At 43.2% G+C, this 21,919-nt stretch overlaps 3 protein-coding genes across 6 annotated transcripts; 2 read left to right on the top strand and 1 right to left on the bottom strand.

The window, feature by feature from the left end:
• Positions 1-1,667: 1,667 nt before the first annotated feature.
• LOC120676273 (pterin-4-alpha-carbinolamine dehydratase 2, mitochondrial-like) lies at positions 1,668-5,003 on the top strand. 3 transcript variants are annotated; one of them, XM_039957506.1, is made up of 7 exons: positions 1,668-1,883; positions 1,978-2,039; positions 2,726-2,811; positions 3,231-3,316; positions 3,403-3,526; positions 3,875-3,958; positions 4,628-5,003. In XM_039957506.1, the coding sequence occupies exons 1-7, from the start codon at positions 1,821-1,823 to the stop codon at positions 4,720-4,722; spliced, it is 600 nt and encodes a 199-aa protein (XP_039813440.1). In that variant the 5' UTR covers positions 1,668-1,820; the 3' UTR covers positions 4,723-5,003. The 3 variants fall into 3 exon arrangements, with proteins under 3 accessions (XP_039813440.1, XP_039813441.1, XP_039813442.1); XM_039957507.1 differs by having other exon boundaries at positions 1,674-1,883; positions 3,890-3,958; XM_039957508.1 differs by lacking the exon at positions 1,668-1,883 and having other exon boundaries at positions 2,007-2,150.
• A 232-nt stretch (positions 5,004-5,235) lies between these two features.
• On the bottom strand, positions 5,236-12,864 carry LOC120676272. 2 transcript variants are annotated; one of them, XM_039957505.1, is made up of 10 exons: positions 12,458-12,864; positions 10,555-10,598; positions 10,060-10,180; positions 9,898-9,976; positions 9,170-9,804; positions 8,229-8,511; positions 7,875-8,154; positions 7,016-7,153; positions 5,988-6,452; positions 5,236-5,842 (listed from the first exon to the last, which is right to left on the bottom strand). In XM_039957505.1, exons 1-10 carry the CDS (start codon positions 12,633-12,635, stop codon positions 5,567-5,569), a joined length of 2,499 nt encoding a protein of 832 aa, XP_039813439.1. In that variant the 5' UTR covers positions 12,636-12,864; the 3' UTR covers positions 5,236-5,566. The 2 variants fall into 2 exon arrangements, with proteins under 2 accessions (XP_039813439.1, XP_039813438.1); XM_039957504.1 differs by having other exon boundaries at positions 10,555-10,610; positions 12,458-12,849.
• A 3,314-nt stretch (positions 12,865-16,178) lies between these two features.
• On the top strand, positions 16,179-21,784 carry LOC120673826 (carboxyl-terminal-processing peptidase 1, chloroplastic-like). The gene is made up of 13 exons (XM_039954846.1): positions 16,179-16,602; positions 16,781-16,900; positions 17,355-17,492; positions 18,221-18,325; positions 18,424-18,592; positions 19,125-19,201; positions 19,599-19,643; positions 20,065-20,148; positions 20,581-20,619; positions 20,700-20,762; positions 20,880-21,009; positions 21,094-21,181; positions 21,466-21,784. The coding sequence occupies exons 1-12, from the start codon at positions 16,255-16,257 to the stop codon at positions 21,147-21,149; spliced, it is 1,374 nt and encodes a 457-aa protein (XP_039810780.1). The 5' UTR covers positions 16,179-16,254; the 3' UTR covers positions 21,150-21,181; positions 21,466-21,784.
• The last annotated feature ends 135 nt before the right edge of the window (positions 21,785-21,919 follow it).

The raw sequence follows: 21,919 nt of genomic DNA on the forward strand, positions 1-21,919 counted from the left end.
CGGCCATGGCGGAGCTCGTGGCAGCGGCGTGCCGCCCCCTCCTTCCTCCCTCTGCCGCACCGAGCTCGTCCCACCATCTCCCTCCTCGCGCGCGCTACTCCACACCCCGCACGCGGCGCGCGGCCGCGAGCCCCACGGGGGCTTGGGCCTGCCTCGCCGCCGCCTCGGCCTCGCTCCCGTTCGCGGCACCCGCGGCGCGGCTCCAAGCAGATCCGGGCGGCGGGGGAGGACCGGTGACGAGCAGGGCCGGCGCCGCGGCACGCCGCCCTTGGCACGCCGCTGTTGCGGCCTCTGGATCCTCGCGCTGTTGCTGACCTGCGCCCGCCGCCGCAGACCCAAGCCCGCCGCAGCCCCAAGATCCTCACGCCGCCGCGGACAAGAGCCCGTCGCCCGTGCGCTGCAACAGACTCGCCCCGCCGCCGCGACCCCGAGCTCCTCGCGCTGCTGCTATCCAAAGCCACCGCGGTCCCGAGCTCCTCGCGCCGCCATGGCCTGGAGCTCCTCGCGTCGCCTCGGACTAGCACCCGGGCGCGCGACCCCGAGCTGCTCCCGCTGCTGCGGATCAGCACTGTCGTGCGCCGCTATCGACGCACATCCTCCGCCGCGGCCCCGAGCTCCTCGCGCTACTGCGGTCCGGAGCCCCTGCGGCCTCAAGCTCCTCGCACCGCCATGGACTCGAGCCCGGCGTTGTGTGCCACCGTAGATCCACGCCCGCCGCCGTGGCCCCAAGCTTGCACAGCCACGGACCCGCATCGCCGTCCCCTGCTCCTCCGCCGACGCCACGAGCCCTGCACTTGCGGCTGCGATCCCCTGCACCGCCGGATGTGGCCACGGCCACCGGAGCTCGCGAGGAGGGGCCGGCCACCTGCCGCTGCAGTAACTCGCCGCCGCTGGGGCCAAGTCGAGGCGGAGGAGATAGGGCGGGAGGCAGGGGCGCTGGCATGGAGCCGCCGCGTGCTCCGCCCGGTCCTCCCTCCCGCGGCGGAGAGGGCCAGAGATGGGGCACAACGTGGACGGCGCTGTCGCTCCCAGGCGCCGCCGCCGGCGAGGGAGCAGGGAGGGGGGTGCGCCGGCTCACTGCCGGGGCAGGGAGGGCGGCGCGTCGAGCAGGGGCCGGGGTCTGGGAGGGAGAAGAAGGGAGGAGGGGGAGTGAGGGGGTGAAGGTAGAAGATAGTAACTTTGGAGGGTTTTTTTGCATATGTGCATGCCGCGTGGCGCATGTGAAGGGGTATGGACCAAAATGGCACAACTTAACAAGTTCAGGGTGTTAGATTTCGATTTTGCGAGTTCGTGGACCTAAGTGGAACATCATGACAAATTTGAGGACCGCTGGTGTATTTAACTCCCGAAAAAATACAAAGCTCTACCAACAAGTTGGTTTGCCGCCTTCTCTCTAGGATAGCTGTGAGCGGTGCAAGAACTGAAGAAAGCCATCGCCTCTGCTGACTTTTTTTTTTTTGAAAACTAGACAAATCTTCATACTGACGAAGAATTGAGCGAGCCCACCTTTTTTTTAAATGAGCGAGCCCACCTTTTTTTTTGAAATAAGTGGAGCCCACCATTGGGGGTGAAGAAATTCGGGGCCCGTCTTCCTTCCTTTGAAAACGAACCAGAGGCCCGTATTTCTTGAAAAACACTTGAGGCCCATCTTCCTCGCGAAACATTGAGGCCCATCTCAAGTCTGAACTCAACACGACCACTCCCACCGGACCCTGGTATCCATCAGTCCGTGCTCATCAGTCATCAGGCTCTCAGGCCGTCGTGCGTGCCGTCCCTCTGCGCCGACTCCGCTTTCTTCTCCGGATCCGGTGAAAGCCCCGATGATCCGGGCAGCAACGGTGCATGCTCAACTCCTCCTACAGCCGCGCTCCTACGCAAGCCAGGTGAGCATGGGAAAGATCCACCCGCATCCGTGGGAGCATTTCATCGAACACCCACCGTGCGCCGCTGATGTGCCTCTTTCTGTTGGCCGTGCAGGCAAAGGCGGCGTCCCGCTGGCCTCTCGTCTCCAGGAAGCCTTCGCTTCTTGGGTGTGGGCGGTATGGCCTCGTTCTATCTGCAACTTCCAGAGCATCATGGTGACAACTGACAAGTCTAATGCGTACCCTACAAGTGGTTATCGCTATTAGTCTTGATGCTGATGCATGGAGGTTGTGTTAATTGGCTCATGTTCGAGGATCGCACTGTCTGGTTGCATATTCAGATTATTAACTTGAAAGAACCCGCATATAAAACCATTAAGAATTGATGTCTCATGTCGAATTTTGGTTTTGTATTTTTTGCTGTGCAATAATCTGCTGGTTAGGGTTGATTTGGATTTTTTTTTAAAAAAATTAGAGTTTAGTATGCTCGGTTGGCTTCAAGTACTGTACACTGCTTCATATAACACTGAAAAGAAAAATGCAAAGGGGTGTTAGGCATAGGCACAGCCCTGCAATTTTACCCAATCAACATGAAGATAAGCCCTTTAACCCCTTCTTCGTGCCTTGCCCCTGTGAGATTCGTATTAGATGCACAGCTATAGGTCAAAAGAATGTAATGTTCGACTTAGCTAACCAAATTTCTGAAGCTCTACTTATGGTTTGTTGAACTCATGGTTAGTCACCAGATCGAGTTGAAATCTATGTGCTCTTATGTTTCAAGCTCCCTGACAAATGGCATTGTTTCGTGTCCTACGTGTGCTTTTATTGTTTGTTCACTGAATGGAGGCATCACTATCTTGCAGTCCTTTCTATCAGATGGGCACAAGAGGACAAGATGAAAATAAAGTGTTGACTGCAAGAGGGTGCCATACTTCCCCTGAGAGTCAAGGTCATCTTCAGATACATTGGTCTCTTCAAATTTGCCTGAAATGCATCTTGCACAAATGAGGCGTACATTAATGTGTCCATCAACTCTATACATTGTTTGTCCCTGTGCAAGCAATTCATCTATCACTGCAGCAATAATAAGTACTCGTACATATCATGCAAATATGATTACACACACTGCTTGAGTTATATCCAGGGTACCTTCTTATGGCCTTGGTGAACAAACAATGATGCATTAATTACATATGGTAATGTAGCTTTTATACTCTTATAGGCAATATATTCTATTCTTCATTGGATAAGGATTATGTTAGGAACTTAAGATCACATTCTTCTAACCCGACCTGAACTTTTTAAATTCTTACTGGTATGTCTACACCTGACACTTGTAAATAATTCTGTGCATTTCTATTATATCAGAATTAGCAAAGAAAAGTTGTGTTCCATGCAGCTCTAAGGATTTACATCCCATGTCAGAAGATTCTGCTAAAAAATTGCTTGGACAGGTATTCATCTTTTTTAGTTTTTTGTAGTGAAAATCTTTGATAAGATTGTTCATGTTCCTACTCCATTGGCTGATACCTGAAAACAGGTGAATGGTTGGGAACTGACAACTGAAGGTGGTATTCTGAAATTGCATAGAGCATGGAAGGTGAAGAACTTTGTTAAAGGACTTGAGTTCTTTAAACTTGTTGCTGCAATTGCTGAGCAAGAAGGTCCTTTCTTTTCTTTGTTCTACCTACTGTCTTTTATTTATTTACCGAATAGTCACTCTTTCATCTATGCTTTATGATAAAAATTAAATAACTGCACCAACTTCCATACGATTGTTATAATGTTATGTGAACACAATGGAGATAGCTATCCCCTCATGGATGCAAGGTGTCAGAACCAAGCTACTTTCTGTCACCTAATGCATAGTGTTTACTGTAGTTAGATCCTTACATGTGACAATTATGTATAGCATGCTGTGAGGGTTTCATTATATTTTGTGAAAAAACTCCTTCAACTGATATGCAAATCTTTCTTCCGGATAACAATGTGAGCATAGTTTGTTTAAACAGATATGCTTTCTCCAGGTCACCATCCAGATCTTCATCTTGTTGGTTGGAATAACGTGAAAATTGATGTTTGGACTCACTCTGTCAGTAAGTGATTCAAGAGGTTTTTTCCTAGTTTATTTTGATTTATATGTCACTGAAGCAACTCATTTGTATTATCTTCTTTTCAAACTATTCGTTACAAAATTGTTGCACTGTTGCTTCACTTTGATCACTGTGAATCCGATGGTCAGATGATGTTTTAGTAGCTATTTAGTTTTACTGGTTCAGATATTCATATTTGATACTTGATTTGCAATTTTTCCAATCCAAAATACCATATCCATGTCCTTTTCCTTTTGTGCTTCATTATATTTTATAGGGTTTTCAACATCTTGAGGCAATCAAATATTTTTTTTAAGGTAGTCAAGAAATCATGAGAGAGATATGAGCTCAGAACAGCAGTTTGCACGTTGAATTTATTACAAATTTGTCTAGGGAAAGGCGTGCTAAAGCTTACAAAAAATGATGAGATCACTTGTTTATATTAATTTGTACTGTTAAGTTTGCAGCAATTTGGATACTTTATAGGATTGTAGGATGAAACCGTTACTTTTCGTTAGCTACTGCCTACTACTACTTGGTTAGATCTTGAGTTGGGGTGGTATGCCAAAATGTGCTTTCAGCTGTAAGCTGGAAACCTCAGCAAACTTTATTTTTGCTTTCTATTAAAAGCACGTTATCTAGTCTAATGTTAATCCTTTATTGTGTTTGTAGGAGGTTTAACAGATAATGATTTCATCCTTGCTGCAAAGATCAATCATCTCAATTTAGAAGGCATTTTAAGCAAGAGAGCCAATGTCCAGAAGTAGCTCAAACGTGTCGACCAAATCAGACCTATTTTTACGTGCTCCACTCCCAACTTTTTACATGCAACTCGTATTTCTTGGGAAGCTGTATACGCATGGTGAAGTCAAATGTCAGGTCTCCTGATTGTGAGTTTTGACTTGCTGAAAAATAGTATAGTAGTACATGTTCAGTAGCTAATTTTAATTTGCTAATTTCTTCGAGATAGATTACTTTCAGTCAGTAGCTCAGCTGCTGCGGTAGGAGCAGGTGGGCAACTAGGCAATAAAGGTCGAATTCTCTGCTATCCCCCACGTGTAGACAGATATCCAGCTATTGCTAATTCCGGATTTCTGCACTGTTCGATGAGCATAATCTATAATAGTACGGAAAAAACAGCCTGACTACCTGTTGAGTCGCGTGTACGAGTAGTCACTAATCACAGTTGGGGCTGAGCTAAACGATAGAGCGACGAAAACACACTGACCCTGATTGTGACTTATGGGCATCCATGAAGTTCAAGATTATCTGCAGGTGAGGGGACAAAAATGGCACATCACAAGGTATGAGAAGCAGATCTGTTAGATGAGTTAGGACTTTACCGTTACAAGATAGCACCTCTGCAACATCACTCACTATCAAAGTAAAAAAAAAAAACACGGCAGCTGAAATTAGTCTAAAAAACACACGCAACAACTGGCAAAAAAGGAAAAGAAAAAACACACTTCGACGCTGTTGGATGGATCATCCTCTGCTCAGCAGCGCTCGAGACATCAGCTCAGATAGTCTGCTCACTTCACGGCGCGGCATGCCAAGGCTTGCAGATAACCTGGCAGTGTAGAGAGGCTTCTCCCACGAGAGCACAGGTGTCTAGTAGCTGTGCTGCCAGAGCTGGTGCGATGGTTGGGCCGGTGCCGCCTGGGAATTGTTCAGGCTTCCCTCAGTGGGGTTCTGGGGGTGCTCCTGTGGCAGACCGGCCTGCGACTGGTAGAAGCTCGGGTACCCAAGACCACCGTATTGAGAGGGTTGCTGTGCCTGGCGGAAGCCACCCTGCTGACTCTGTCCCTGGAAACCGTAGAAGTTGCCAGGTGGAACCGCTGCTCTAGAACCGGCAGCTCCATGAAGCCACATTGCCGAGTTATCACTCTGAAATGAAAAATGCACCATTCAGAATGAATGAAACATCCAAATCGAAGAATAAAAACAGAAGTGCGAAGTGCGATACAGTCAAACAAGGCTACACATCCAATCAAGGACACCGGAAGATCAATGGCATGCAGTATTTTATTACCTGCTGTAGCGCCGCATAATGATTGGGATCTTTGAATTGTGTCCCTAAACCTTCATCAAACCCCAAACTTGTGGGCGCAGAGGGAGCACCCTGATTTAGGCTAAAATTTCTAGGAATACTATTAGCATAACCAGAGAGTGATGATGGCTGTGGTAGGCTCGAAGCAGGAGGGCTGCTCTTGTATTGTGGCATTGAATACTTCATTCCAGCTCCAGGCACAGGAGCAGCAGACTGATGGAAAGGTCCATTACTGGAGTACGCTTGCTGGAAGGCTGCTGATGGTACGAAGTAATTCTGAGGCATATACGGATAGCCAACCAGACTGGCAAAGGGCCCAAGGGGTAGAGTTGGCTGAGAATATGGATGTACAGGCAGTTGCTGCGGGACAGGAAGCCCTGATGGGATGCTCGTACTAGGAACATGTTGCGTAGACTGAGTGTTGGGGAAGCCTCCTTGTTTCAAGGTCTGGAGAAAGTTCAAGAAAAGTGAAAAGTGATAACAAGAGAGAAAATATTGAAATGGCAGCACATCAACGTCAATACCACATTACAACACAGTGATAAAATGAGCCTAGCCCGAGCTATCTCAAAAATACAAACCGAAAGACTCTACATAGGCATGATTCATTCTATACACACTACAAACTTGCATTGCCTAAGTTACTTTTTTTTGGTCATGTGATTCATCTCTGCAAGTATGAATAGGTGACACAATTGAATTAATAGCTAAAAGTAATCAAATCATCAGAACTTGAACAGTACTCCATTGTAAAAGTGGGGTCACAAACTCACATCATCTTTTGTCAGAACTTGAATAGACACTCCATTTTAAAAGTGGGGTCACAAACTCACAACAGATCTTTTTAATGAGTTCAGATCTTAATCGCTTCTTATCAATTGGACATTTGGAGCATACATAAAAAATAATAAAAAATTACAGAAACATGTCAAAAGCACACACCATATGTTCTATTGTACTTGCAAAATAACGGATAACGAATACAGAAATATGTCAAAATTTTAAATTACCTCTTGCATGGAGATTCCAGACAAATTACTAGGTGCAACAGGTGGGTTATATTTTGTAGCTGACTGTGTTTGAAGCAACTGTGAAAAGTCGAAGTCGCGAAGAGGAGCAAGGTTTGACCCCAACAAGTTATTGGGTTGCTGCAAAATGATATTAGAAGAACAAATATAAGGATTACAAGAGGGAAAAGATAACAGCATGAAAATTGCCAAGAAAGAATAAAAGAATAAATGGTATCCCATTACACTGTACGGAATATGATAAAGTTTTAATTCAACTTCATGTTGTAACATACTCCCTCCATTCCAAATTGTAGGTCGTTTTGGTAAATCTAGATGCATAGTTTTTGTTATGTATCTAGACAGCATTTATCTAGGTGCATAGCAAAAATTATGTATCTAGATTTGCAAAAACGACCTACAATTTGAAACGGAGAGAGTACAAAATACACGTTAGGGCATTTAAGCACCGAAGAGGCAAAAGGTAAAACAATTTTGACAAAGCAACATCCAATGGAGAACAAAACATAAACATCCTGACCATATAACTTTAAGAAGGCAATGATGCATTTTGCGATATTAATATTATTCAATGCATTAAAATTTGAAATCAAACTAGCTACATCCTTCAATTATTAAGACGACATAAAATTCAGAACTGGATGCTGTTGCATCTCATATAGGCTAAACAGCTTCATTCCTGGGTGCACTACAGGTTCTCAGCCAAATAACTTCATGCCTAACTGCCCCACAGGATCTGAGACTAGACAAGTGCTTGTGTGAAAAGTTAAGTTTCTAGCTCTTTTATTTCAGAATTAGAACTGACAGTCAGCCTATCTCTGTGACAAAAAGGAAGATGTACCAGTAAGCTTGAAAAGGGGGAAAGATGTTGTGGTTGAGTGTTTCCTTGTGTATCATCCATTGCACTTGGCTGTGTTGTGTTTGAATATGCATGACTTGATACCGATGGCAGATTATATTGAAGACCAGGCACATCTAGGGCACCCTGCCTCAGTACATCAGGCTCTGAAACTGATGGTCCATCAATAGTTTCCAGGTTAGTATCAATTCTGGTCTCAACAGTTTCAACATCCTCATTTGCTGGAGGATTTAGAGCACCGTTGTCATAGTAATCTTGATTCCTGTAAATAACAACCTCATCAGAAGAGGGGCACTTCATGTAATCAACTGAAAGGTTTTAGGAGAAAGTTTTCACCTAACATCTATTTCGTTAACTGATGGGGATTCATCTGGAATAGGCACCTCCTCCTCCAAACTGCTTTTAGGTACCTTCGATGAAAGCAAGCCAGAAAAGGCACCTGATTCAAAACTACCAAAGCTCAAGTGTGCACAGTCTGCATTTGCTGCTTGTAGATGATCAGGTAGTATGACCGCAGGATTATCTTCAGTAGACTTAGTTGCAACTAAATCGTCATCCTGTAGGCTTAGATGCTGAAAGTTTGCCGCAGCTGATTCTGCATCAAGATTGGAAACCACGGCTGCAAGAAAAAGAAAAAATAGGAAGAAAAAAAGCATATTCAGACTTTCAGAGGTCAGCTCTAGTTATCTAAAATTGTGTGAATCCTTCCAAACAATTATATTGCTGAAAACTGTTCTTCTTAAACATATCTATTTAAGGCTCAACACAAACCCTTCTACAAGTTCTAAATCTCAACTTCCCACCTTTCAGACCGTCAATACTAATGCAACAATCTTGGTCTTGATGTGAATTGTGATGATTCATGTATGTTCAATGCTACTATATTACCATTGCTGCTTATTTAGTCATGAGAAGGAATGCTGCTTCTAAATAAAAAACAATGTGCTCGTTACATCTGGCATTGTTGATGTGCTAAGTTTAAAATGACTCATCAATGTTTGTGTTCTCATTGCTAGCATACACTGGCGCTATGAGGTACTATAAGGGACAAGGAAAAAATGTGAAATTATATGACGTGCCAATTTGGGTTTCTAATGCAAAGGTAACTCCTTTCAACACTTGAATTATGGGCCTTACAAAAACAATAGATGGTATTCCTTTATCTGTCTTATAGATCATGTTAGTATAAATGTGTTGTGTGCTAAGGCAGACAGAAATAAAGAGCTCCTAAATTCCATTACAGGAAAGGGATGTATGTTCATTTGGCAGATACAAACCTTCATTATCAACATCTGAATGCACTTGAGCCTGGTACGTAGTTGAGTTCTGTAATAATCCATCATTGAATTGATTCTTCTCCTCAAGGATTTCCAAGTGCCTCTCAGAAGATATTGCTGGTTTAGTTGAGCTGTTCTCTTCTGTGTGAGAATTTTCTTGCGAGTAAGCAGCATCAACAACAACCACCGATGAGTCAAATGGTGTAACTGATACTGATGTGCCACCAGATGTCTCAATGCCTTTTGATTGACTTCTCGATGGTGGCTCATCCTGTGGAAACCAATCATTCTGATGCATTTGGTTGCTTTCAGCAGAAGCGTGACTAAAATTCACATTCTGAGGAATAGGGTCTGGGAGAGCAGGAAATCCCTGGTCAAACGCTGTCGGCAGGGCTGTGCTTGCACAATGTTTTGAGTTCTGGTTTACAGAGCTAGACAAAGATGGGGTTTGACCAGCGTATGATATGTCTGTTGTTGCCATCTTGCCAGAAGACCTTACTTGAGGTCTACCCATTTTCACAACATCCGCCATTGACATCTGACCTGGCACCCCACACCAAGCGTTCGGAAATCCAGATGATGATTGTGCTGCTCCAACTGATCCATTAGGAACCACATCTTTGTTTGCAGACAAACTACAAAAATGAAAAGCAAACAGATTAGATATCTGTAATACATAGAAAACAACCAGCTCTACCTGAAACCTCCAGTTCCAGAATATTTGTTACCTTGGAACTGTTTGCTTCTGAGTTGAATTGGATGCTGCCACAGCAGGCCCCAATATCGATGATCTTGATGCCATATAATCTGGTTGTGTAAATGAAAAACATGAAACTGAGTGACCAAATTTAAAAGCTCATGAATACAAACTTTGGGCGAAAAAATCCTACCAGTGCCACTGGATCCAGACTGAATTGAACTGCTTCGTCCAGCACGGTCTGAACCACCTCTAGTGCCTCGACTGTTTGAGTTACTTGCTCCTCGAGATCTTGGTTCTGGCATTTCTTTAACCTATGAGAAAATCCAGTATACTCTAATGTAAGATATCAATACTAAAGCCAGAGACAGTAATATATCAAGAGAGTGAGTTTGCATATGTAAGCTTTTAACACAGAAAGATCAATCACAAATCAAGAAACTAAATATCTCATATATCAAATAGTTGTTATTGATTCTACATATCCAATGAAACATAACAATATGTGCAAGAGAAGATTATATACAAGCTTTTACGAGCACAGTCAGAGATGACCCTATTGATTCTTCTAAAAGGAAAAAAACAAAAAGGGTACAAGTTTCAAGCACTGAATAAAAGTTGGCTATCAGGTGAGCTCAAATTACCAAGAACATCAGGCACATAGAAATAATGCTCAAACTCAACTGACCTCCTTTTTCTTATCACGCTTGCTCTTTACCTCTTGGAAAGTATCTGGAGAAAGATCTGCAATATGTGAGAACCATATACAAGAGGACAGCTGGAAACATGAAATAACAATAAAACAATTTAACATTGTCAACAAAATTGATGCTTAATCTAGAAATACATTGCCAATGTCCATTACATAAACAGAAGCATAAGGTCTTTCCATCTAAAATGCCAGCATCCCAAAATTATTTAATATGAATTGTGCCAGAACAGTTTGGAAAGTTGTTTGTGTAAATCAAATATTTGTATTTGTTTAGATGAGGTTCTATAATTTATTTTGCAACTTACCGCATATGTTGGGATTGGTCACAGAGGAATAAGTGTTTAAGAAATTATGGTAGCTACTAATCTTTTGCAATAAAAATGGCAGACCTTCCCCAGTAGATAAATCAGACCCTCAGTTGCATGAAAATAATGTGAGTATCAATCATCAAAAGTAAAAGGTGGAACAACATATAAAGGTTCAAGTAAGCAGTTACTCAAACGTTCAATATGATAATATTCCAGCTTCCACTCAATATTTTCGTTCATTCTCATAAGCTCGAGAAATTATAGAATAAAGTTGGATCTGGCATCAAAAGTGCCAACACATGTTAATGCAGATCATTTGTTTCATCAGCCTCAAAAAGAATGCGAAATATGAATGTCAAACCATAAATATCTTTTGGCCTTTTAGTACCAAACAAAGTAACAAAAGACCAAATCTCTGAAGCAACTAAGACACTTACATAATATTCATAATTACGGTTCTGCCTGACAAGGTTACGCTCATGTATAAAGGCAGAGTGATATCTGATACGGTGATACCATACTTATGGCATGTAGAAGCACAAGTAGATCACAAGAATACCAGCAATCATCATCATTCAAAAGCAAACAGAGTCTACACTACACCAGCTCGTCTAAATTCTGCCAGAGATGAAAGAAATCAGACGGTACAGTTCAAACATCAAAGATCCAAGATTAAAGTCACCCCTATCTTTCATAATCGGAGGTTCGAGAAAACTGAGAATTGTCATCCTAACTTTATCCAACCCTAAGTCCTAAGCCAACAAAGCTTTAGATTGTTAGTGACCCATAAATCTAGTTCCGATAGAACTTAAGACCCAAACAAAAGAGGTATTGCATCTTCCAGACTTCCACTCAATTCAGTGGACAGCTATGCCTTTATTTGCCTTCTTACCAACTGAGCTCACCTGTTTGCATCCACTAAAGGTTTGCATGTCATTCATTCTTCTGTCAATATAATCCATTTTTAGCACCAAAATTCAGAGATAAAAAAATAAACATATCCATTTTCCTTAGCAAACATCTGACAGATCCATATCTACTGCGCCTCTGTGAAACTAAAAAGGGACCGGGCAATAACAGGATGGAACTGTTTCGCTTCGTTCCAATTCGTGCATAGAAACACCATGTGCTTCTCCTTAGAGACCCAGAAGGAATAACTCTATTTCCAACAGTTCTCGCGACCTAGAAATCAGAAAAAAAAAAGCACTTGGAACGGCACCAAACTTTCACGCAGCAAACAAATCCAAAAGCTCCAAACCCGAAGTCATGAATTGGAAAAATTACAAAACCGAATAACAAATCCAAGCAAAACAACTCTAGCATATCCTGCAGACTGCCACTAGCGTACAGCACATTCACCACCGAACTCCAGCAGAGCAGTAACAAATCACCGCAAATCCCCAAAGCGGAACAAAAAAAGAGGCACGATTCCTAATAAGTCATATCCCAACACTCCCCAGCCCTCAGTTATCCAATCCAACCACGCAGGCACACACCCTCCGGTAAAGCAGTACAGACCGAACAAAGCCACACGAAACATCGAGGGAAAGGGGAGCGGTGAGAGATGGGACCTTGGGACAGGAGGCGGCTGACCGCCTCGTCGGGGTCCATGCCGCACTCCCGCAGCGCAGCGTAGATCTCCGCGTCGGGGCGGTTCACGATCTCTTTCAGCCCCTGCACCAGCTTCCTCGCGGACGCCGGCACCGGCCCCGCCGACCCCCTCGCTCCCCCTCCGCCGCCGCCGCTCATCCTCGCCGCCGGAACCCCTCGCCGGGGAACTCCCGCCCGCCTCCGCCGCCGCCAAACTGGCTCCCGCGAGGCGGCGAATCGCTGGCCCGGGAGGGCGAGTGGCAGCGCGGCGGCGTCGCCTCCCCGCTTCGGCTCGGGCCTGGGCTGGCTGCTTCCGCGTCCGCTTCTGCGCCTGCTGCTCCCACCCACGAAACGCAAACGGCGGCCAAATTCCAAAACCCTCCCTGTCTCGCCCTCGCCTGCCTTTATATACCGCGATGCGCTGCAGCCGGGAAAAAACGGATTAAAAATAATTTCCAGCTTTTGTCCGCGCTTAACCTCCCTCCCCCCACCTCCATTCCTCTCTATCCACCCCGAGCACACTTGACGTGGAGACGTTGATCCCCTCAGGTCGCACGTCGACACGTCACGCTGACTCCATGGGCCCACCTTCCTCCGGGCCCATACGTGGTCTCCGCGCTTCGGGGGGTGCATCGGGTCACGTAGGTGTAACATGCACGTGATTCCCTGCCCTGGAGTGGTGAACCCTCGCAAACAAGTGCCGTGTTTGGTAAAACTTCTCGTAAAAAACAAATGCATGCATAAAGTAATAAACAAAATTTATTTACGAAGTATTAAATGAAATTTATTTACGAAACTTTTTTATGGATGAGTGTAATTTTTCGAGACGAATTTAATGAGCCAAGTTCCATCATAATTGGCTACAGTTGTGCTATAGTAACCATCTACAAATCATCTTCTAATTATGCGGTTAAAGACCTTATTAGCTATAACACATGCTACGGTACCATAATTGTGAAGATTATTTCATAATTAGATTTCATCTAATACCTCTAATTAGTAGTTAAAAGGCCGGAAAATTTTCAGAAGCCTGACCAAACACGGCTAAGGACAGGAAAAGTCCGCCCCGAGGCTAGCATGTGGGGCTATTATCCCCTGACCCCACGTGTCATCCATTCCCCTCACCGGCGTGGCAGATGGGGTTATCCTCGAACGGGCCGACGTGGGGGGACACCTCGTCAATGTCAGGGATGAGATGTATTGGGCCTTTCGTGCGTGCGTGGCAGTGTGACGCGTTGGAAGTGTGTTTGCGATGTGAACACTGTATCATTCTTTGTATGTGTTTAATTGAAAAAGTATGCGAAAAGTGTTTGCGAAAAGCACTGTAGCACTTTTTGTTTGTATGTGGTAAATATTGTCCTATCATAGGCTAACTAGGTTCAAAAGATTCGTCTCGCAACGTACATCAAAACTATGTAATTAGTTTTTTTTATTTACCTACATTTATTACTTCATGCATGAGTCATTTGTTATATTTAATATTTCGATGTGATTTTGATATGATGGAAAGTTTGGAAAATTTGAAGGAGTTAAGGGGAACTAAACACAGCCTTTCCTCTTTTTCGTTTGGTTTCGTGGGTTTTCACCGGAAAGGAATTTAGGCGGCAGTGAGTGTAGATCTGCACGCCCCGTAGGGCAAGTTCGCCTGGTGTTTCCGGATTTAGTTAAGAGTCTCCCGTCTCTCTTTGGGCTCTTTCGAGTTTCGACCTCTTCTTGCTCTCTCAAAAAAAACGCTCTGTCAAAAAAAAAAGAGTTTCGACCTCTTCCTTTTTCCTAGGAGATAATCGGCTTGTGTTTTGAGTGTTTTTGCTCTCGTCGTGTTAATTTTCTACTGGGAGTGTGTTCTTTGGGTGTATGTTCTTGTGAAGAGGCGAGCACTTGATTTTGAATTTGTCCTTCGCTATTTTTTTCATCCGTCCAACATGGAACGATCACTTCACTTTTTATGAACTTAGTACTTGAACTTTTACCCAAAGTGGTATCGTGCAAGTTATAAATATCCTTTACGTAGCATCGTTTGTAGTATCATTAGAATAAGCTATGCGATATTAATGTACTAACGGCTAAGATGATTTGGTGAATTAGAACAAAAATCCTTTCATCGCCTTTTCCAATAATGCACCTCCAATGACTAGGTTTGTATTGTCTAGTCCGTAGCAACTGAACATTATGATAATATGCGCACAAGGCTCATTTTAATTGTTTTAAGAACAATACATTTTCATACAAACAAATAAAAAGTTAGTAACTAGAACGCTAAATGTAAGCATTCATGGTTAATTGCTCCAATTACATATTGCTTCCAATGTTCTGAAAGGGTTGGTTTCTTATTATGAAGGAAATTGGGGTTGTGATACTTGCGAGTAATATCTGAACATGGAATTACTCTTCTCAACAATACGGTGAACCTGAAACCTAACCGGGTACTCGTTCGAAAACCGCCGCCCTCGCCATAGGAGAGAGCCACCGCTCCCGCTGTCGCTGTCGCTGCCATCTCCGTCGCATCTAGGGTCCCTCTCCTTCTTCTTCTCCGGTTCGTCCGGAGAAGAGAAGGGGAGGGGACCCATTCTTTTCCTTTTCCCCGCAAATTTCTAGTATTTTAGGGTTTGAGTTTAAATAATCTTCCGATGCAATCAGATGACTTCCGATCGAGTTTGTGTGTTCAGCAATTGCTTTAGTAATTGCTACAACAAGATCGTCGTTACAAGCATCGATTTCATTGGCAGGCGGCCAATTTGTGGCCTCTATCTGCAAGGGGAGGGGTCCTTCTGGAACCCCTACGAATACAACGTCTCCGGGTCATTGATCTCATCGTCGATGGTCACGGAGAGGAAATCAAGATTTGAAGGTGATAAATCTGCATCCTATGCTATACCCAATGATGCAATCGCCGATATTCTTTTAGCGATTTAGATGCGTTTTGGACTGGTCTCGAAGCGTTGGATCTTACGGCATTTCCAATATTTTGGGGTTGATCATTAGAATCGGCACGAGGAGTGCACTTTGGTTTCGACATTCGAGGGAAGCCATTGGGGAAGAAGACGATGGGGGAATCTGGATAGAATTTTATGTTTTTTTTACCTCAGATTTTTTCATGTATATTTTGGAATGTACTTTGTCAAGATTTAATATAAGTCCCCTTCCCTTCAAAAAAAAAACAATACGGTGAACCTATCTGCATAACAAAAATAAGACAATTGAAGTGTATAAAATGTAAATTAAAGCAACATTATCTGTCAAGCGAATACATACTGTTAGCAAAATTATCACATAGAACAGATCATCCAGAACAGTTCATTTGTTCATGCAAGAAATCAAGACACAAACGATTCTTTTTGAGGAAAAGATAAAATGAAATTAAAATGGTCCCAAATGTGAAACCGTCCCTCTCAACAAAACCGAGATTGTGCGGCAAACAAAGACAACGAACAGAATGAATACGGTCATGCAGATGCACACAAACTCGATGGCTCACAAGTTGAATCGGCCGTTTGCATACTGATGAAAAAGTGGGAAGGGAAGTTGCACAAAAAAAGTGGGAAGGGAAGAATAAAGCATAAATAATTCTTGTGGAAAAGAAAAGGGCAAAAGAGCAGCAAAAAATTCCCCTTCCACGAACCTCACCCATGGCCCATGGACTGGCCGACTGGCGCTCACCGCTAAGGATTCTGCTGCCCAACCAGCCATCATCATCCACTGCAACTGCAAACCCCCCACCACTAATAACCGGAGGCTCTACTCCCTCGCCTACAGGCTACAGCACCAGAGCCGCACCGCCATGCGGCCACTCTCCTCCGCGCCGCCGGCGCCGCAGGCGCGAGCGAGCTCCGGCCCCGGCCCCGGCCGCGGGCCCAGGCCGCCGCCGTGCGCGCTGCCGTTCCCCGACGCCCTCCGCGCGGCGGCGGCGGCGGCCGCCGTCTCCCTCTCGCTCCTCACCGGCGACGCCGTGGGCGCGGTTGTGGCGCAGCCCGTCGAGGTGTGCCGGGACGGGGTCGCGGCGGTGGTGGAGGAGGTGAGGGGCGAGGCGGTGACGAACGAGCAGCTCGTGGAGGAGGCGTGGGAGGTGGTCAACGAGAGCTTCCTCCCCGACGCCGGGAGCCGCCCGTGGTCGCCAGAGATGTGGATGGTGAGTTGACTTGCGGCAATGTGATCACGAGTGTGGTGTATCAAGTGGCTCAGCTGCGTAGCTTCAAGTCTCTACGGACTTTGAAGTCAGAATGCTCATTTTACCTGTTAATTACTATAGCAGTTAGCACTTGGCACACTGTCTTCCTAATTTGATAGTTGATTCTGACCCACTGAAGCAAAGGAAGCAGGATATTCTCCAAGGCACAATCAAATCCCGTGCTAGAGCCCATGATATCATTCAGAAAATGCTAGCGAGCCTCGGTGATCCTTATACAAGGTTTCTATCTCCCTCAGAAGTAAGTTTGGAGTGCTGTTGGTTATACGGGCTTGACATTTTTCTTGTTCAACGTACTGAGCTGATTCCATTTCCTTCTTTCTCAAGACCAATTATAGGTGCTGAAACTAACATAAATAATATTTTGAAAAGGAAAATTGGCTATTGGGTGTAGCATATAAATAGTTGACATTTTTTTTTGGATTGGGAAAACTGTTGTATTGTAATATGTAGCACTATATATGTGGAAATGGTTACTTAACCCTCTGGAGTACTGTTAATCTCTCTTCCAAGTTCCAACAATGTTGCTATCTTGCTATGCCCTATTCCTTATTAATTTGCTTTCACAGTGAGGTCATACGATAAAGTTAAGTCTTGATGCCTTTACTTGTCTCGGATATTTGTGGTGAATACATGTTCTGATTGTAATTGCAGTTCTGATGTTATTTTGCATATGTTTAATCAATCTGCTGAAGTTCTCAAAGATGTCAAAATATGACATGACCGGGATTGGATTAAACTTGAGGGAGATTCCTGATGGCAATGGCTCCTTCAAGTTGATGGTATTAGGGCTGCTATTAGATGGGCCTGCTTACTCTGCTGGTGTTAGACAGGTATCAAATATACGTATAATCCTCTTAACCTAGTGTATGTTTGTCCTGTACGTGCTGATGAGAAAATTGCTTTCACCACTATTCATATAGAACTAGTGAAGTTTGTTTGTTCTGCAATTGTGCTAATGAACCTTGATGTAATACGTTGACGTAGTGAACCACTCAAACTTCATAATATCTATAAATAAAACTGCACATTCCGTTTATTAACATAATTGGATATGAGCAACATTCCACTACACTCTAAAATGAGATGCCCAACTGATCAAAGAAGGTGACACATGTCTACCTCTGCATTATATGAGAAAAAAAGGTTTGCGATGAAGCTAGAAAAGAGGACTCTCTGTCTATGTAGTAGTCTAAGGAGTTGAATGAGCTACACTGAATATTTTCAGCTCATGATGTTTTTGTTCGTTGCTAAAATTACAAATGTTGCAACTTCGAAGCTTTGGGACAGTTTTGTTTCTCCTGTTCTCAGTCTTTAGTTTAAACCTGCACTTTCTTAGAGTAGGTTGTTATTGATAATATTATTATCACAGGGCACTCTTGTTTGGTATGTTCGTGTCTTGTTTGGACTGCCTGTAATATAGTAGGGTATCAAATGCTTGGATGTATCTACTTTTCCGATCATTGTGGCTGTGCGTGTATCAGTTAACTAATACACTTCTTACGTTTGGATAAGGTGAACAAATTAACTAATCCATTTAAGTTCTTTTATCTAATATCAGGGTGATGAGCTTTTATCAGTCAATGGCATTGATGTAAGGGGTAAATCTGCATTTGATACTTCATCCATGCTGCAAGGTCCAAAGGAGACATTTGTTACTATTAAGGTAATGGACAGTCTAAATAAATATTTGTATCTGGGTTATGCCCGGATCTCTTTGTACCCATTATCTCACTATTGTAGTCTTTCTTATGTCATCTCTAGGTGAAGCATGGTGATTGTGGTCCTGTTGAGTCAATGAAGGTGCAGAGACAACTGGTTGCTCGAACTCCAGTTTTCTATCATTTGGAGAAAAGAGAGAACGATGATTCATCTGTTGGATATATTCGCATTAAAGAGTTCAATGCAGTGGCCAAGAAAGATTTGGTTAGTGGTGTGTTGCTGGTTTGTTAACCTTATCATCTGTCATTTTTTCCTGCATATTCTGGATGCAATAGTTTCTGTCATTGTTCTGTTTCTGATTTCTATATAGTTTAATTCTTATGTCTAAACTATGAACCTACCTGCTTGCATGTCATTGGCTCCCCTCTCCTAAGACAAAGCCAAGGGGACATCTGCTGTTGTGGTCAATCTTTTAAATGTCTAAACTGATAAATGTATATCTAAACATATACCTCTCATCCTGATTCAGTTCTGTAAGCATCCAGAAAACTTCAAATATTGCTTCCCGTTCTACAAACTGAATGTGCATCAAGGATGTTATTTCTCTTGTTATGCATCTTTGAAGTTCATGTGCTTTTTATGTTGTAATATTAGCAATCTCCTTGTTATGCATCTTCAAAGTTAATGTGTTTTTGTATTGCAATATTAATAAATAATAATCTCGATTGTAGATATCCTTTTTTTTTACGACAACAGTTGGGGCATGGCATGTATGTCCATTTAACTTATGTTGTCTCTTGCAGCGCTAAAACGTCTACAGAATTCAGGTGCCACCTATTTCGTTCTGGATTTGAGGGACAATCTTGGTGGGCTAGTTCAAGTATGCCATCCCGTTTCTTCCCAAGCATATATCATGCTATGCCTGTTTTTGATCTCCTAGACTTGCATGATGTTCGTGAGGGATAATATTTCTTTCTTCTATGGTAAAGAGCTTAGCCTAGTCAAAGATATGGGTGTACATCTCTAACACCCAGATTCGAGTCTCTTCGACTCGAATTCATGTGTCTATTTCTTCTTATTTACAATGTCACCTAGTTCCTCCTAGGTTCGTCGGGCTTTTTGTCTCAATATGTTCATGAATCACAAGCTTCTCAAAGCAATTTGATGTTTATGGTTACGCATTATGAAAGAAACTAGCAAGACTTAGTTTGTTTGCATATGGCTATGAGCTTATGGCATGATGTTTACGAAGCTTTTATTTTATTTACGTTTTGAAGGCTGGAATAGAGACTGCAAAGCTCTTTCTCAATAAAGGAGACACGGTAAGGATGCGGTATTGCTACTTCAGTTGTTTTCTGTAACCATTATTAAAATTTGTGCATTTCTTTTTCTTTTGTTTCACTTTTGATCCCAAATGGTGAGGTTACTTACTGTTCCATGAAAACTACTCTCCAATGCCTATAGAAAGAATCCGTCAAAGCAACAGTACATTTTTCTCAAATTTCTTAGATTCCATGAATTTTCAAATATCCATCTAAGTTAAACCTTAGCTTCATGAACAATTAGTCAGTTTCTCCAAATGTTTTTTTTTTGAACGAACCAGTTTCTCCAAATTTCAGTGCAAAGATGCTTACTAACAAATTTGTTCTTTGGTGATTTGATTGCTCGAAACATTGCTAATTTGTCGTACATATTATGAACTGATTTTTTGAGGCAAACAATTCATTTCCCTATGTTCTTCAGGTCATTTATACTGCTGGCCGGGATCATCAAGTCCAGAACACAATTGTTGCTGAAAGTGGACCTATGATTTCTACTCCCATTATGGTTTGTTTATGATAGGGTGATAGAACTATTTAGGACTTCAAGCAGCAATAATGCTAAGAAATAGAAAACAAATGCTAGTTTTACACTGTTGTGTTAAAATGTTCAACAGAAAAGTGTGAAGAGCCACATGAAAATTGTTAAGTCCATTGATGCAATTTGGACATTTAACTTACTCAAATTGATATTGAGAGAAACATCAACGTTTAGAGCATTTGTTCATGTCCATGGCCCATGGTTCTTCTGATTTTACACTTTTTGATTGGCTTGTCCTAGAAATGATACTATTCAGATTATCTGTTATAGCAACCTCAAGTTAAAAAATATATCATATATTTTTTTGAACCATGTCATATTTTAATTGTCTGCATATAATCAGATTATCATTAGACTTCCGATTCTATTTCTCATATATTTACCTACATTTTGTGACAGTTACTGGTGAATAATAGGACAGCAAGTGCTAGTGAAATAGTAAGTAAACATTTTCTCCCACTGATAGTAATTGAATGGCGAATAATCAAAGCTCATCGAGATACCAAACAATTTTCTAGGTTGCTTCAGCACTTCATGACAATTGCAAAGCTGTTCTTGTTGGCGAAAAGACTTTTGGCAAGGTTTGAACCACCCAAATGGGGGGAGAGGGGAATACTATGATGCTGTTTTTTCTGGAATCGACAGGATTATGCTATGCCCCTTTTTTGTATGGTAACTCTATGTCTGGGGTGTTGCAGGGCTTAATCCAATCTGTTTTTGAACTTCATGATGGTTCTGGTATTGTCGTCACGATTGGCAAGTATGTTACACCAAACCACAAGGACATCAATGGAAATGGAATAGAACCAGATTACAATCGTCTTCCTGGTAGTATTTGAGATCACCCATTTTTTTTGTGACAATTAAAGCATGCAATGTAGTTTTCGGTAGCTGATTTTCTTTTTGTGACAGATTTCAATGAAGCGAGAGATTACCTTTCACGTTGCCGATTTAAAGACCTAAGCTGAGTGAAGCATTTTATTCTGAAGGTTCTCAGAAGGTAAGAAAGCTTTATTTTGCTGCTTCATGCTTGGTTCTTAGGGCTGTGCATAGAGGTTTAGATTTAGACAATGAACTCTCAAAAAAGAAAAATAAGAGATGCACAGAGTGGTTGTTCATGGAGAACTGCTCACACCGTCAAGGGCGCCTTTGCAGAAATGGTGGCATCATATGGTTTTGCACTAACTGCATCTTGGCGTCTTCTTATGCATGCCTGTTGCTTGGATGTTACCCTAATTGCCAATTTGCTGTTGTAAATCTTTTTGGAATACCTCTCTTTTGCAGGGTTAGCTGGCCCAACACGGTAGAATGATGGAACAGAAATGCTGCCCAACCTGACTGTACAACGGTCTCTCCTTGGCGCGCTGATACCATAAGCTGCGTATTCATGTGTCAACAAGCCTCTGCGCAGTGAGCACGACCTTCAATTTGCTGGTGCCACAGCGCCGTGTAGAAGTGGAGAACACAAAGACCTCATCAAACGAGGCCATCGATCTGGGGTTAAACCAACACCACCTGTGAATAGCTAATGGTCTGTACCTGTCGGTTAACCCTGATGGTAAAATTTGTCTGACTTGCTGATGTGGTCGCTTGTCGGCCATCATGCGCTGTGGGCCCTTTTCCCCTCGAGTCCCGTGACCGTTGACCTAGAGAACTTGGGCGGTGGCGAAGAACCCGTGCACGGCGCGCGGGTACGCTGGAGAGCCTAGCGCGTCGCTGGTCATGGAGAGGAGGCGCC

The sequence above is a fragment of the Panicum virgatum genome, chromosome 5N, assembly GCF_016808335.1.
Source record: "Panicum virgatum strain AP13 chromosome 5N, P.virgatum_v5, whole genome shotgun sequence".
Lineage (NCBI taxonomy): Eukaryota > Viridiplantae > Streptophyta > Magnoliopsida > Poales > Poaceae > Panicum > Panicum virgatum.

Bases quoted from the DNA above. Each gene is read 5' to 3' on its own strand.
- LOC120673826 (XM_039954846.1), top strand. From the start codon at position 16,255: ATGCGGCCACTCTCCTCCGCGCCGCCGGCGCCGCAGGCGCGAGCGAGC. The intron at 18,326-18,423 runs GTAATGGACAGT...TGTCATCTCTAG, and splicing joins AGACATTTGTTACTATTAAG to GTGAAGCATGGTGATTGTGG. The intron at 20,149-20,580 runs GTTTGTTTATGA...ATTTTGTGACAG, and splicing joins TGATTTCTACTCCCATTATG to TTACTGGTGAATAATAGGAC.
- LOC120676273 (XM_039957506.1), top strand. From the start codon at position 1,821: ATGATCCGGGCAGCAACGGTGCATGCTCAACTCCTCCTACAGCCGCGC. The intron at 2,812-3,230 runs GTCATCTTCAGA...CTATTATATCAG, and splicing joins TACTTCCCCTGAGAGTCAAG to AATTAGCAAAGAAAAGTTGT. The intron at 3,527-3,874 runs GTCCTTTCTTTT...TTGTTTAAACAG, and splicing joins TGCAATTGCTGAGCAAGAAG to ATATGCTTTCTCCAGGTCAC.
- LOC120676272 (XM_039957504.1), bottom strand. From the start codon at position 12,635: ATGAGCGGCGGCGGCGGAGGGGGAGCGAGGGGGTCGGCGGGGCCGGTG. The intron at 9,805-9,897 runs GTAACAAATATT...TCATTTTTGTAG, and splicing joins CAGAAGCAAACAGTTCCAAG to TTTGTCTGCAAACAAAGATG. The intron at 5,843-5,987 runs GTAATAAAATAC...TTTTCATTTCAG, and splicing joins ATTATGCGGCGCTACAGCAG to AGTGATAACTCGGCAATGTG.